The sequence below is a fragment of the Syzygium oleosum genome, unplaced genomic scaffold (genome assembly GCF_021117445.2).
Source record: "Syzygium oleosum isolate NSW1041296 unplaced genomic scaffold, Sole_v2.1 Sole_v2.22, whole genome shotgun sequence".
NCBI lineage: Eukaryota > Viridiplantae > Streptophyta > Magnoliopsida > Myrtales > Myrtaceae > Syzygium > Syzygium oleosum.
Genome location: NW_026607506.1, coordinates 2,841,618 through 2,856,243, shown reverse-complemented (window position 1 = coordinate 2,856,243; position 14,626 = coordinate 2,841,618). Strand labels below are relative to the sequence as shown.

The following is a 14,626-nucleotide window of genomic DNA, read 5'->3' as shown; positions in this document are numbered from 1 at the left end:
AACTCTATCACTGCCGACAAGTTTCCTCAGTGCACCACAACATCCGACACCCACAACATCCAGCGACATCCAGTGCAATACTTTAACAAAAGCGACTTCAGGTATTCATGTGTTGGCCAAAAGATTACAAACTTGGTGACAGATGGATCAGATTAATTCATGGGGAGACGAAGAATCCAGCAACCATAGTTAGTGATGGCGAGGCAGTGCAAGCAGAGACAACGAGTAGTGTCGCACGAGCAACGCGCGAGCAGCAGAAGAGCATGCGCTAGCGTGAGGCTCGCGCAAGCAGAGCGCGAGGATCACGCGCATGAGGGGATCGCACGCACGAGCGTCGCGTGAAGGTGGAGCCCGCCGCGGCGAAGGCGGTGACGATGGCCGACGGTTCCGGCGGCTAGACGACGGCGGCAAGTGGATTAGGGTTAAGAGCGAAGCTCTGATACCATGTTTGAGAGGATAATGAATTGTTTCTATTCAATGAAGGAATTACAATATATGTGCTTAACATAACGTAAAACCCTCTAAACACAATATTACAATTCTACCCTCCTTATCATATTTCTAACAATGATAAATTTATCTAAACTTAATTTTTTGATCATCAAAAACTTTAAATTAGTACACATCTGACAAATTTATCCTCCGTTAATTTTCGATAAACTTTACAATCAAATTGCTAAATTGGATTACACGTGGCAGTTGAGGGGTGTACCTATTTGGAGTTCTTCCCTTTGTTTGTCACATGTGTACCAGTTTGTGATTTTTCATTGTATTAATCCAATTTAACAAAAATTAATAGAAGGTAAATTTATCACAAATGTACAAATTTGAGGTTTTTGGTGGTCAAAAAATTAATTTAGGATAAATTTGTTACATGTATACAGTATGAAGTTTTTCGTGGTATTAACCTTTTATAAATCAATCTTAGTATTTTTTTTAAACTCTAGCTAGCTAGTATAGTTCATTAATTTCTTATTGTAATACACACACACACATATATATATATATATATGTACACATCTTAATAATGAGGAAAACCGCCTGTCATTGCCATATCGGGTTTAGACTCTACAAAATAAAAAATGTAACATGATCTTATATATCCACTTAAATTATTAGCTAGGTCTCCATCATAAACTTGTCCGATTATCTCTCCGGAGAAACCGCCCTATTTGGTCTTGGACGTATGCTTTTTGCAAAGAGCACATGGTACCAAATTTCTCAATCCGTTCGTGAGAATAACATATACCCAGAGTGGCATTACATGATTATCGTATGATTAAGGGGGTGCTGAAATATGAACATGGATTCTACTAGTAAAACCTCATAATGCGACAGCTTTTAGCACGACAGAAACAAGTCCTATACCTTTTATTATCCGTCCGTTTGCGAGTTGGCGCCATAGTCTTAGATCGAGTCTACGATAACATTTTTTGCATGACGGAACATGTGCTATGATTAGTATTTCCCAATTCTGGTCGGTCATAGGACAGAAACTATAGTAAAGCGCTTAATGTTCAAGAAAAAGAAAAACTTCTCTTTTGGGTTTGACCGACTAAACAAGGTTGGATGATTCTTGAGGACTTGATGGGAGGGATTTTGTGGTTGCTGAAACGACACGAAGGAAAGGTTGGTCGTCTACCCCTCCTCGATCCGGCAAACACTTCCTAATCCTCCATTAATAATTAATCAACGACTCTTAATTGACTAACCCATCTGGGATACGCCGAAACAAGCGCACGTTGCGTCTGTTGTCTAATGTTTGATTTCACATGACCACGGGGTTTGGCTAACAACCAGATTAAAACCATGAAGAAATCCTTGTTAGGTGTGTGAGTTACCAAGTTGATGTTGGTGATTTGGCCCCTGAATCGATCTTTGGGAGAAACATCCTTCTCTTTCCTTTACAGCTGTGAGATCTTGTGTGATTCCATGATTAGAAAGTTCTAACTCTTGCACTATTAAAACAATGCAGATATCCTTGTTAGGTGTGATTTACCAAGTTAATGTTGGTGACGATATAGCCCTATAATCGATCTTTGGGAGAAAAATCCTCCTCTTTCCTTTACAGCTGTGAGATCATGTGTGACCCGTGACCAGAAAGTTCTATTTCTTGCACTACTGCTCATAAAATAAAGAAGGCAAAACAATTTTTGTTTCTCTGTATGCCACACAGTAAAAGCGACCGTGTGATGCTTGTAAGATAAATACCGGTTCTCCGGACATTTTAATCTGTCATACTTTGATCTCATTGTTGACACTAAAAAATGATCAATTTTTAGTTATTATCGAAAACTAATCAGACTTAGTCGATGAGAGAAGAGTTTGGTCAATAATGAACAAGACAATCGACAATTGACAACTCGCTAAGGAAGTCATTGACAACATCCGAAGAGTTATCGATGAGATCATGAGAGCCTTCATCAAGACTTACGAAGTTGATCGACAAAATCATTAATAGCAAGCAATAGACACAAAAACATAACTGCTTGGCGATTATGTTTTGCTAGATAATAAGAGATTGTGTAAATTTTTGTATCTATGGATAGAATTATGAAGTTATTTCTTCATTTAAATTCAGTAACCGTTATATGTAACCGCCTAAAGAGAGTTATAAATACCCCAAGTGTATTTATTGTTAAGGGATCCTGACCAATAAAAAAACTCAACCTCTTCACAAATTTATTTTTTATCTTTACTTTCCTACAATTTACATGGCCGTTGCAATTGCCTCCATTCTTAGTACATTTAAATTTCTTGTCAGTTACTTTCATGTTCAAAATCAAGAAAGGATCCTTTCACAACCTTTGTTGATTCACTCGTTGATCCATTTATATTTCTAAAAGGTATTTTGTCGACTTTTCGAAAAAAAACTATTATTTCTCTTGTGAAACGTTGTCAGCAATTTTTCTTTCATTCATGCATATGCTTTATGGCTTATATTAGGTGTTGGCAAACTTAGAAAGTTTATGTTTCTAGGTTATTGAAAAGGAAAATTAGTGTGTGATAGCTTCGTCACTTTTATTGAGGTGACAGAGCAGTCCCTGCATTCAAATTTCCTCTTGAAATCAAGTAACTCGATCATCCAGTTTCAAGGGAATTGAATTCTAATATGTATAAAAAGAATACGAAACTAAGTGATGTTTCTCAAAATGTATATATAATTATTTTTTAGTCAACAACTTACATTAATTAATTGTTCTGGCTAATATTGGTAAATCTTTATCTTCCTTGGAAAGCTAAAGCCTTAGTCTATCTATCTTGGGCCACCTAAGTTTTGGGCTTGAATCCATACCCTTCACTTTTCCAAAATTCAGTAGGAATGTACAAATGCAGTTACGGATACGTCAAATTGATTTAATGAGAATCGAGACATATAGTACTTAGAATCAATTTTTTTTTTCTAGCACATGCATCGAGGGTGCGCAGATACAAGTAATGATTAAAGTTAATTGCTTATTACATTGAACAACAAAATGAATAAATCCAAAAAACAAAGCTTACGGAAAAAAGAACATCTATAACGCACAAGGCTTTGCCCTAGCAATAATGTGTGAAGTCAACGAGGAAGTAGCACTAGCAATGAAGGACATTTTTATTTTATGGATTTTTGGGTGCTCTCGAATCATGGTATTTCCGATCATTGAAGTTGGGGCCAAGTGTTCTCATCCATGAAAAAAAATGAAGAAATTTGTAGGGGGATCGAGATAGGTACAAAGCTTATGGCCGGTTTCATTTGCTTCAGAATGAATTGGGACTGGATAATGATTGGCTTCTGACCTAGCAAACGGAAAATCAATGAAAACGCTTTCACACAACTTCATGGAAGTTTGAGAACGAAAACGAAAAAGTAAAGTAAAAATGTGATTTTCCTTTACAATTGTATCGATTCTTGCCATATCCAATTGCAAAATCGCAAATGAAATCATATAATACAATATTGTGCAGGGGTTATCGGTTTCAGTGTGAGTCGGTTCCTAGTTTTCAGAATTAGGAATTGACCCTATTGAATTGGGAACCGATCGGTCCGAGCCGGTTCCAGCGTCAATCCAGGAACCGATCGGGTGTTTAATCTACCAAGCTTCTCAATCACTTTGGCCTTCATAAACGCAAAGATCTTTCAATTTGATGATAGACCAGTGCAATCGGAGAAGCCAATTTAAAATTCGTAAAATTTAAAATTGTGGGTACTGACCTATATATGTGATTATGACTCGGTACATGATCAATATATTATAAGCTTAAGGGATGAGCTCTCACCTTGGACAGATCCAGATTGGAGTCAACTATCAAGCTTCTCATCTAGTTCTCGGACAACGCTTATGCAAAAATAGGACGTCGAAATTAACTATGTGAAAGTATTTACATCGTCGGTTCCATCAGTTTGAACCTTCGATCCGGTTCAGCACAGGAGACCAAGAATCGGTTCAAAAAATTTGGAATTGGGACTGGTGCTCACCCCTAATATCGTGGGTACCATAGACAAACCCATTTGATGGCCATAATTTTACGGGTTAATATCACTAAAAATCTCAAACTGGTACGCTTGTGATAAATTTACTCTAAATTAATTTTTTAACCTCCAAAAACTCCAAATTAATACACCTATAATAAATTTATCCCAAACTAATTTTTTACCACCAAAAACCCCCAAACTAGTACATTTGTGATAAATTTACCATCCGTTAGTTTCTGTTAAATTGGATTAATACCACGAAAAACTACAAAATAGTACACCCGTGACAAACATACGTAAAACCCTAAACCAGTATACCCTTCAATTGCAAAGTGTTATCAAACTCAACAATTTGATGACAAAATTTAACGGACAACTAACGGAGGGTAAATTTATCGCAGGTGTACTAATTTGCGTTTTTTTCCAGTAAAAAAAATTAATTTCAGAATAAATTTATTACAAACATATCAATTTTGGATTTGTTGTGGTATTAACCATAATTTTTCCTACGCCGAAGAAGGTACCACCTCAGCCGGTCGTTGGAAACTGGGAAGGCAAATCTATGGGTGTAACACCAACGTTTTAAGGAATAAAACATAGGCAGACCCATCAGAACGACTAGGTCAGGATGGCCGAGTGGTCTAAGGCGCCAGACTCAAGTTCTGGTCCTCGTGAGAGGGCGTGGGTTCAAATCCCACTTCTGACAATTTTCTTACCCCCCTTCTTTTTCTTTTGGGCTAAACAACTCACAAAATGAGGTTGGATTAATCGAGTTTATGGGCTAAACAACACACAAAATGAGGTTGGATTAATCGAGTTTATGGTGTTTAAAGGGAAAGTCCCTAGAAGTCTTTTGCAATTGAGATTAGTACTCATTCAAATTGAGTTATACATTATCAAGGACAATGCCTCAATGATGGGATGGTAAGTATAGCATGCGAATCTCAAAAGGACATGCCTCTCAATAACCACATCTACTCAAATTCTTGTCGGCTCTCCTCTCGATTTAAACAATTAATTCCGAATTTAAAAGTAAAACTAAATGTGCAAAACAAAAGGAAAGTTCAAGAATGAACCTGCTGTTGACGATGCACAAGTCTCTACAAAACAGTTAAGATTTTGCACATTTTTAATGTTATCGAAATCTTTTCTGCGATCGTCACATTGTCCTCATTATCGTAGTTGAAGCCCAACCGCTACCCAAATCGGAGTTGGACCCCTTTTTTTATTATGCAATTGAGAAAAAGAAAAAGAGACACTTGCGCTATACTATAAATTAATATCCTCCATGGTCGTCGTGCCTCATACAACACCATCCCCCACCATAAACCAAAAAACCAAAAAAAAAAAAGAAGGAGAGGAAATTGCATTTTTATTTATATATATATAAATATCATTGTGTAAATATGTATTCTATATTGTATTGGCCTGGACCATATGTGGACATCGCACCTTACAAAGAACATTCGTCCCCACCAACCCAGCTAATTATTGACGTACGAATCCTATCCCCCCCCCCAAAAAAAAATAATAATACAAGAGAGGCTTAATAAGTTAATTTCCGTCATCTATACCAAAAATTAGGGGCAAAAAAGAAGAAGAAGAATCAAACTTAGCAGAGGAATTAAAAAAAAATGACATAGGTCTTGTCCATCTTTTTAGCCCCTTTTCCTCCCCATTTCGAATTCAACCACTAACGCCTTTAATATATAGTTTTTATTTCATATTTGGATGACGTCATATACCACTATGTACTACAGTGCCGCCAAATTCGACAGGTAGGCTTTTCCATCACCGAGTCCCGTCCCTTCCAGGCCACGTCATCCGGGCCCACCCGAATCGTACGAAGGCTTGTGGGCCCCGAGCCCGATAAGATTGCGACACGCCCCCCCCCCCCCCCCCCCCCATTTGGGCCCATAGTGGGGAAGAGGTCGGCTCGCTCCGGTTATCGGGAATCGTTACGTGGGGGGCCCACCTCACGCCAACAAGAGATGCCGCGACCGCCACGTGGACACCGCCACGCTGGCTAGGCCGACCACGGATAAGCGGGTGCGGGCGCGGGCGGACGGCGCCGCGTGGCTCGCCTCCACCGCACCTTCGTAGACCATCGTGCTGTTGATGAGAGGCGCCACGTCCGTGGCGGGCCCCGGAGTCTGGTCTTGTGAAGAAGCTGACTTTTGGCTGGCCCGGAAAAAAAAAATCTCCATAAGAAATGATAACGATGATGCAACGACCCAAAAAAATTTACAAAAAAGGAAAAAGATAGATTCTCTACTAATGTACCATAGATGGCTCGTCACAATAGAAATATGTTATTGACCTCTCCTAGCAAGAAAAGAGAGGAAAAAGTGAAACAATGTGAAGCAAGATAAGTCATTACTTGACTTACAAGCTTGCTAATAGGGATGATCGATTTCAAGGTGGGCAATTCCCACTTTGGAATCGAGAACCGCCCTCTAATGGTCGTTTCCACATAATGAGAATCGGAAACTGCCCATTGATTCCATGAACCACTAGGGAACCGATCCCACCGAGCACCAGCAAAAAAGAATGCCCCCTGATTGCGTCCAATTCCATAGCTACTCACTTCACCGTCCAATTCCATGACCTGTTTGAATACCTTGCTTGTTTTCCTAAATATGTTGCTTGATGAATTGGTTAGTTCCTAGCCGTCCTCATTCCAAGACAAAGAGAAGATTGGTTACAAGAGAGAAAATTCTCCAACCACATGATTTGGTAAGTTCCTCGCAGTCTTCAATCTTCTCTCCGTAGCATCTACACTTATTGTAATGAGTGCGGACTTCACGGTCATGGTTTACAATGTAAACCACTATAGCCAGATTCTGGAGAGAGACAAGGAGTGTGGACTTATAGGAGAGGGAGGCGAGGGAGGGCCGAAAGCGAGGTGATTGCGGAGCAAGAGGCGAGAGAGAGCTCAGGTGATGCGAGAGACAGAGGCGATCGCGGAAGAGATCGAGATGAGGCAAGAGGATTGAAGGAGAGAGTTGAGAGGCTAAGATTTTCGAGTGAGTGTGCAGCATGTGTGACTCGTGAGGATTGAGGTGAAGTGAGTGAGAGAGCTCAAATTAAAAATTATATATTTAGATATATAAAACAGTCCGATTCGGGTGGTCCAAGACTCCAAGTGGGCAGTTCCCATCTGGAATCAGGAACTGCACTGATACTCAACGGTTCCAAGAATCAAAAAATCATACGGTTTGGGCGGCTCCCAATTCTTTTACACAACCCTATTCGCAAGTGCATTAGAGTCCGGTCCCAGAAGCTTGACGATACACTCAATATATGTGAGCCCGACTCACATGTATCATCGGATGAGGTAGACGCACGTGGAATCCATCTGATCTCACGATGGTCTCGCAGTAGAAACGAACCGTCGATTTCCCCATCATTAAGAACAAAATAGAAGTGCAATGTCAATCGCAAGCTTCAGGAAGAAGCAGATATTTTTAGCATCTCTTTCTGGAAACAGAGAGAAAGATATTTTGTTCCTTCCTCAATCGCGAGCCGCTGTGATTTCCGTTCGGAATATCAATGCCCCTCTCATCCTCGCCGTGCCGACAAACGATAGCGACAAAACTTGCTTTCTCTCGAATTGTCGAAACTGCCCTTTCAAATCCATGAAAACCCCCGTGTGCCCACTTAGCCTTGGCCCGCGCGCTTTTGCGCGACTGAACACCCGTGTAATATCGAAAAAAATCACGAGGACGGAAGGGTAAAAAGGTCACCTGGTGCTGGGAGATGGGCAGAAGGTGATGACGTAATCCGCGCCGGCGCACGTGAACGTGCTCGTCGCGTCGTCGTACGCGTAGCTGTACGCCTGCGGGCACGCTCTCTTGAACGCCTCCGAGTACGACGTCGGCTTGCACGCCTGGGGGCTGCCGTACGCGCCGCTGCAGCAGTACTGCGGCTGCCGGAACGCATCGCACGCGCTCCTGCACGCGGCGGCGGCTGCCCCCGACCCGTCGCCCCTGGCCATCACCCTCAGCTCCGAGGGGCACGCGCCGTTGAGGTCGGATGTGCACCCGACTCTCGTGCAGTTGCCCCGTCCCCCGCTGCCGCCCTGGGGCGCCACCAGCATGGCCAGGTTGTAGCCGTCGACGAGGCTGACGTCGAAGAAGTCGAGGTCGCTGTCACCGTTGAGCTTGAACTCGGCGAGGGTGGCGGGAGGGGCGGCGCTGCGGCCGCCGCACTCGAGCTGCCCCGAGCCGCAGTCGCCGGTCAGGCAGGAGAGCTTGCTGGTGGCAGGGTCAAGGGCGCAGTGCGTCCTGGCCCAGAAGCGGCCGCCCCAGCCGGCGGGGGCGGCGAGGGAGCGGGACTCGCCCTTCTGGAGCGTGAAGCCGGTGGTGGAGAGCGGTGGCTCGCCGGCGTTGGCGAGGACGCCGGGCCATACCGTGTACTCGCACTTGTTCACTAACGTGAAGGTCGTCGCATCAACTGAAAAGCAAAATGCAAAAGAAACGGATCAAACGAAGAAGGATGGAAAACTCTGCGGAAGAATCACGAAAAGGGTAGGTTATTCTGTTGACGGAACTACCTGCCATGAACATTACGGAAATGAGCAGCGATGGCAGAGATGTCGATGGCAAGGATCTCGCCATTGATGTTGTGCCTGTTGTATAGTTGAAGAAGGAGGAGTAAGAGTTGTGTTTGGAGCAATCTTCCTCTTCTTCTTCTTCTTCTTCTTCTTCTTCTTCTTCAGCAACGGGAGGTTTCAGGGTAGAGCTGTTAAATGGATAGATCGGGTCGGGTTTGGATTGGATAATGAATGGTCCGATCCAAATTGACCCATTAACCCGTTTATGACTCATTTATTTGTAATGTAAATATCCCGATCCATACCTGACCCGTACTCAACCCATACCCGACCTGACCCATATTAGTAAAACACTTTTATATTTAATTAACTATAGGAAAACTTTTTTCTTATGATTTTTTTAAAAAATTATAATACCAAAATATTTTCATACAATAAAAAGCTGGTAAACAATTTTTATAATTTTTTTTTAAAATTGAGGTTCTGTTCGTTTTGTGAAAAGTGCAACATTTTTATAAAATATTTTCCCGTTAAGTCATATTCCAAGAAAAAAAAATTTTCAATGTTTGGCTGAAACCTGAAAATGAACTAGAACATATTTTCCGACGTTGGTATGTAAAATCTGACTTGATTTTTCTTTATGCAATCATTTTAATGATTTTAATATTTTTTATCTTTTTTAAATCGAATTTAAACAATTTTTATAATTTTTTTTAAAATTTTCTTTCGTTTTTGAAAATCCATTTTATAAAATATTTTCGTTAAGTCATATTCTTTTTGTTTGTGCTGAACTAAAACATATTTTCCGACGTTGGTATGTAAAATCGGACTTGATTTTTCTTTATGCAATCATTTTAATGATTTTAATATTTTTTATCTTTTTTAAATCGAATTTTTAATTATTTTTTCTTCTATTTCCTTTATTTTTGGCCGGTGGCCGGCGACGGGCGAGGACGAGCTCGCCGATCTAGCGAGGCCGAGGCCGAGGCCTCAAGTGAGCCTCGAGCTCGCCGATCTGGCGAGGCCGAGGCCTCAAGTGAGCCTCGAGCTCGCCGATCTAGCAAGGCCGAGGTCTTAAGCAAGCCTCGATCTCGCCCGATTCCGGCGAGCCGAGCCTCGCTAGCCTCGGGCGAGGCTCCACCTTGCCAGATTCGGCAAGGTCAAGCTCACTTGAGGCCAGCAAGCTCGAGTCTTGCCAGATTGGTGAGGCCTCGGGCTTGCCAGCTTGTGGTGAGGCTCCAGCCTCACCGATCTGGCGAGCCTTGAGCTCGACCTCACTTGAGGCCGAGCTCGCCCGATTCCGACAAGCCCGAGGCCTCGCCGGAGTCTTTCATCCCCTGTGGCCGGTTGCCGGCCACTGTCGTGGCTAGCCACCGGCCGAAAGAAAAGAAAAAAGAAAAAAAATTAAAAATAATTTCGAATTTTTTTATAAAAGGGGGTGGGCTTAATGAGTGAATTGTAAATAGATTCCACACTCAACTCATTATGACCAATTTATGATAGACTTAAAACTTTAAGACCCATTTAAGATGAACTATTCAAAGTTATATTAATTTATTTATGACTTATTTATTTTTTAAATGAGTCATATGTGAGTTTTAAGATCCATTTAATAGGTCTATTTCAGGGTCACAACGACAGTTGATGTGTGCCGGCCATTCGGCATTTTTTTAGGGGGGAAGTCAAAGATTAGGGAGTGAAAATGGTTGGTTGCATGAGACGTAAGCTTCGTCATATGATGTGATTTGCAGCGGGGAAAAGGTGATGGTGTTTTCAACCACCTTTTACGTAAAATTGTCGCAGAATTCAGATGATGATGGAAGAAGCATAGGGCCTACGGAGTCATTAAGGAGTCAAGTTTGAATTTCCATCTGGTCAATTCGGGCTCTTATCAAGTGTCAATATGGGAAAATATGGGAAATGAAAGGCAGGTCATCAGGCTCGTGGGTGCGACTCCCACATCTACAAAAGCTCTCTCTCTCTCTCTCTCTCTCTCTCGTAAAATAACTTTAATATGGTATTGCCATTTTGTGCATTTTGTATGTACTTAGCATGACAACATACGATTTTCGAAACAACGATTACACATGCTACGATAAAATACGTGTCTTGGACGCTATAATTTTTTCTTCAACGGTTGCGTGATTAATGTCATTGGGCGCTCTTCTATAAAACCTGTTTTTTTATAATCTCTTTTCACCGTTTAAATTTAGATATGTCTTCGTAAGTCGTTATAGGAATGAATCATCCTTACTATTGTGTTGGCATGAGATATGCAATAGCGGAACAAACAAAAAGTTAAATCTAGCCCGGACTTCTAAAGTATGTGTTTAACATAAATGCAACATACTAGAGAAAATTGTCCAATCAATCCTAGAAATATTGTACAAATACTAATTTAGTCTTAAATTTTTGCCCTAAACCTTTTTGTAAAATTTCAATGTAGTCTTTCCGATCAATTTTCACCGGCAATTGCTGACGTCATAGTTTAGTCATTGCCGGTTGTCCCACAAGGCACACTACCACGTTAACAATTTTCAGTAGAAATTGACGAGAAGGACTATACTGGATTCTACGTAAAGATTTAGGATTAAATTGACAAAATTGAAAAATTTAAAATTGAACTGACATCCGTACAATATATTTGGGATTGATTGGATGAGTTCATCTCTTTTTATCTGTGTCTATGGTCAGTGACTTATTTATCTGAGCCATTATCCTAGATAAATAAAGTTGGTTATGAATTTTATAACTATATATAAGAATGAATGGGATTCATTTTGACGCCAATAGAAATACCATATGTGCTATTGCTAACGTAGAAGATGTCTCCTAAAGATCTCAAGGAGGTGAACTTATGAGGTATGAGCCGGACACTAACTAATTGCTAAGTCAGAAAAAAGAGGCATAACTGTAATGGAAGTCCTAAAACTTGTTACGAAATTGCAATTGAATTCTAAAAATTATTATTAAAGTGCAATTGAGTCATAAATCTTTTAAAAAGTACAAGCGAGTCATAGAACTTATTATGAAAGTGTAATTAAGTTATCAAACTTTCAAAAAGTGCAATCAACGGAAAAACTTGATTAGACTAATTTGACAAGCTTTAGAATTTAATTGCACTTTTTTAAAGTTTTATGATTTAATTGCACTTTGTAATAAGTTTTATGACATAATTGTATTTTTTAAAAGGTCAATTGTATTTTTATGATAAATTTAAACTTCAACACATTTTTTTTTAAAAAAATGATATCAATGTTCATGAAACTACAATTAGCATCAAAACATACTTCCATAAACAGCTTAAGAAAAAAAAGAGAATTTGTCCGCGCCTTGCGACCCAATCAGCAGCTTGATTCGCGGATCGATTGCAATGGCCCTAGGTTGAAATGGGCCAACGAAGGTCGCTTCTTAAAAAACCTTCCTCCTCCCAGCCGACTTCTGTCTGGTCATACAGTTTCTTCACCACTTCAAGGCAGTCTGTTTCTATCACAATTTATCCTTTTTTTGGTCGAATCGCTGATTGTACTTGACTTGATCCAGTTTTGACGTCGTTCCTCAATTTCACGTCATTTAAAAGATGACTAGACACCTTCGACAAAAGAAAAAAAAATGACTAGAAACCAAATGACTCCGACAAAAGCTTAGGCTTAATAGCTTTTTATGGATGTCGCCTTCCCATGGAGATTAAAAATCTCCCTCTTAATTTGTAAAGACCTGGGCAACTTGTTCATCGAAGAGCCCAAAACAGTCCGACCTCGCTTGTCGCAATCATGGTCGCACAAATGCACTGTCTCCATTTATTGTAGTTTTATGCCGACTTGATGATACTCTTGTTTTCCAGTGATACCCTCGATCTATCCTCTCTTCTAAAATCAAATCAAGAGGGTTTCGTTTCCTATACAGCATGGCATGTCTGACTTCAATTCGTCAATTCCAAAACAGAATAAAGGAAAAAAAGACCTAAACAACAAGAGGGGATTCCCTCTCTATGGAGAAGACAAATAAATAGAGAGAATTGGGGATGCGAGATGTACGAGCATTGACATGTTAAAATAAGAAATATATCCGTGGAGCTCGCCCAACTATTTTCTAATGATACTCTTGATCTCTCCTCTCTTCTGAAATCAACTCAAGAGGGTTCGTTTCCTCTAGAGCATGGTATGTTTAACTTCAATCTATCAATTCCAAAACAGAAAGAAAAGGCATTCTTCCGAATCTATAGAGGAACCCAATAGTGGGGAAATTGTTCATTCAATCCTAAACATATCGTGCAAATGACAATTTAATTTTAAATTTTTAAATTTCGTCAAGTTATTCGTAAACCTTTGCGAAAAATTCCAGAGTAATCATTCCGGTCAAATTTCGCTGAAAATCGCTGATGTGGTGGCGTGCCATGTTGGACAACCAAAGATGACCAGACCACTACGTTAGTGATTTCTAGTAAAAATCGACCAGTAGGAATTTCACGTAAAGGTTTGGGACTAAATATGCAATATTGAAAGTTCTTGAAGACTAAATTGATATCCGTACAATAGGTTTAGAGTTGATTGGACAATTTTCTCCTCAATAAGAGCTTGATTGAGGTCATATTGGATTCATCTCTTCGATAATTATGTTTTCAGTTTGAGCTTGTCAACGAAATTCAATTGGAATTGAATTGCAAGGAAGCCCGATCATTAATGGAAAGTTGGAGCATCAGACTTTGCAAGACATCTCGAACTATTAGATGTGTAATTTCCGCATTTGAGTCCAAGTTAGAGAAGGCAAAGAATTTCCTATTTTGGATGTGTTTGTTTTGCAGAAAATGAATGATTTGAAAAAAAATTTTCCTAAAAATGATTGAACAAAACATATTTTTAACATCCATGAAAATATTTAAATATATCAATTTAAATAATTTTTTTTTACAAATCATTCAAGGTCAAAAGAAATTTTCTTAACGGAATAGGATAGTAGCCAAAAATGAGGAACACTGTCTGGAGTATTTATCACGGTAACAACAAACATTTATCCGAATGAGTTACCAATCATATTCATGTTTGGTACCATTAAACTAGCTGGTAACTTAATCAGAATAAATTGGTAAGTAACTCAAAGTATGGTTGGTAATTTGACAATAAAGTTCGTAACCTAATAATGTTCGTAAACTATGCAAATAAATGTTGGTTACTCGTGCAATCCGAGCCATGACTTACTCATAAATTACATCCAATATGTTGGGGGTGTGGTTTATACTCCCCAGCAACTGGATAGCACGAGAACCTCGCTCCCCAGTGAGCGGGTGGGGGTCCGGGGGGCCGTCTCGGCGGGGGTTTGCGAGAGCAGCGCCCCTTAGCCACTAGAGGGCTTTTATAGTTTAAGCCAGAAATTTTCCTATTTGAATAAGTTTCCTAATTAAATGATTTCATAATTAGAGTAGGTTTTCTATTTTGAATCAAACTATTGCCTATATATATATTCTCTTTCTCTTGTAATTGAAAGATGTAACAGAGATGCGAGGTGCTAATTATAGCGGAATCCTTTACTGGACGTAGCCCTAGTTTAAGGGTGAACCATGATAAAAACTTTGCGTCTCTAATTCTCTTTTGCTTTTACTCTCAATTTTCTTCGTG

At 40.1% G+C, this 14,626-nt stretch overlaps 1 protein-coding gene and 1 non-coding gene across 2 annotated transcripts; one reads left to right on the top strand and one right to left on the bottom strand.

Annotated features, from left to right (window-relative positions):
- Positions 1-5,078: 5,078 nt before the first annotated feature.
- On the top strand, positions 5,079-5,162 carry TRNAL-CAA (transfer RNA leucine (anticodon CAA)). Its single transcript has one exon. It is a non-coding gene; the product is annotated as a tRNA-Leu (tRNA).
- Positions 5,163-5,809: 647 nt separating this feature from the next.
- Positions 5,810-9,150, bottom strand: LOC115669295 (thaumatin-like protein 1). Its single transcript, XM_030590539.2, has 3 exons — positions 9,012-9,150; positions 8,203-8,911; positions 5,810-6,637 (listed from the first exon to the last, which is right to left on the bottom strand). Exons 1-3 carry the CDS (start codon positions 9,073-9,075, stop codon positions 6,433-6,435), a joined length of 978 nt encoding a protein of 325 aa, XP_030446399.2. The 5' UTR covers positions 9,076-9,150; the 3' UTR covers positions 5,810-6,432.
- Between the last annotated feature and the right edge of the window lie 5,476 nt (positions 9,151-14,626).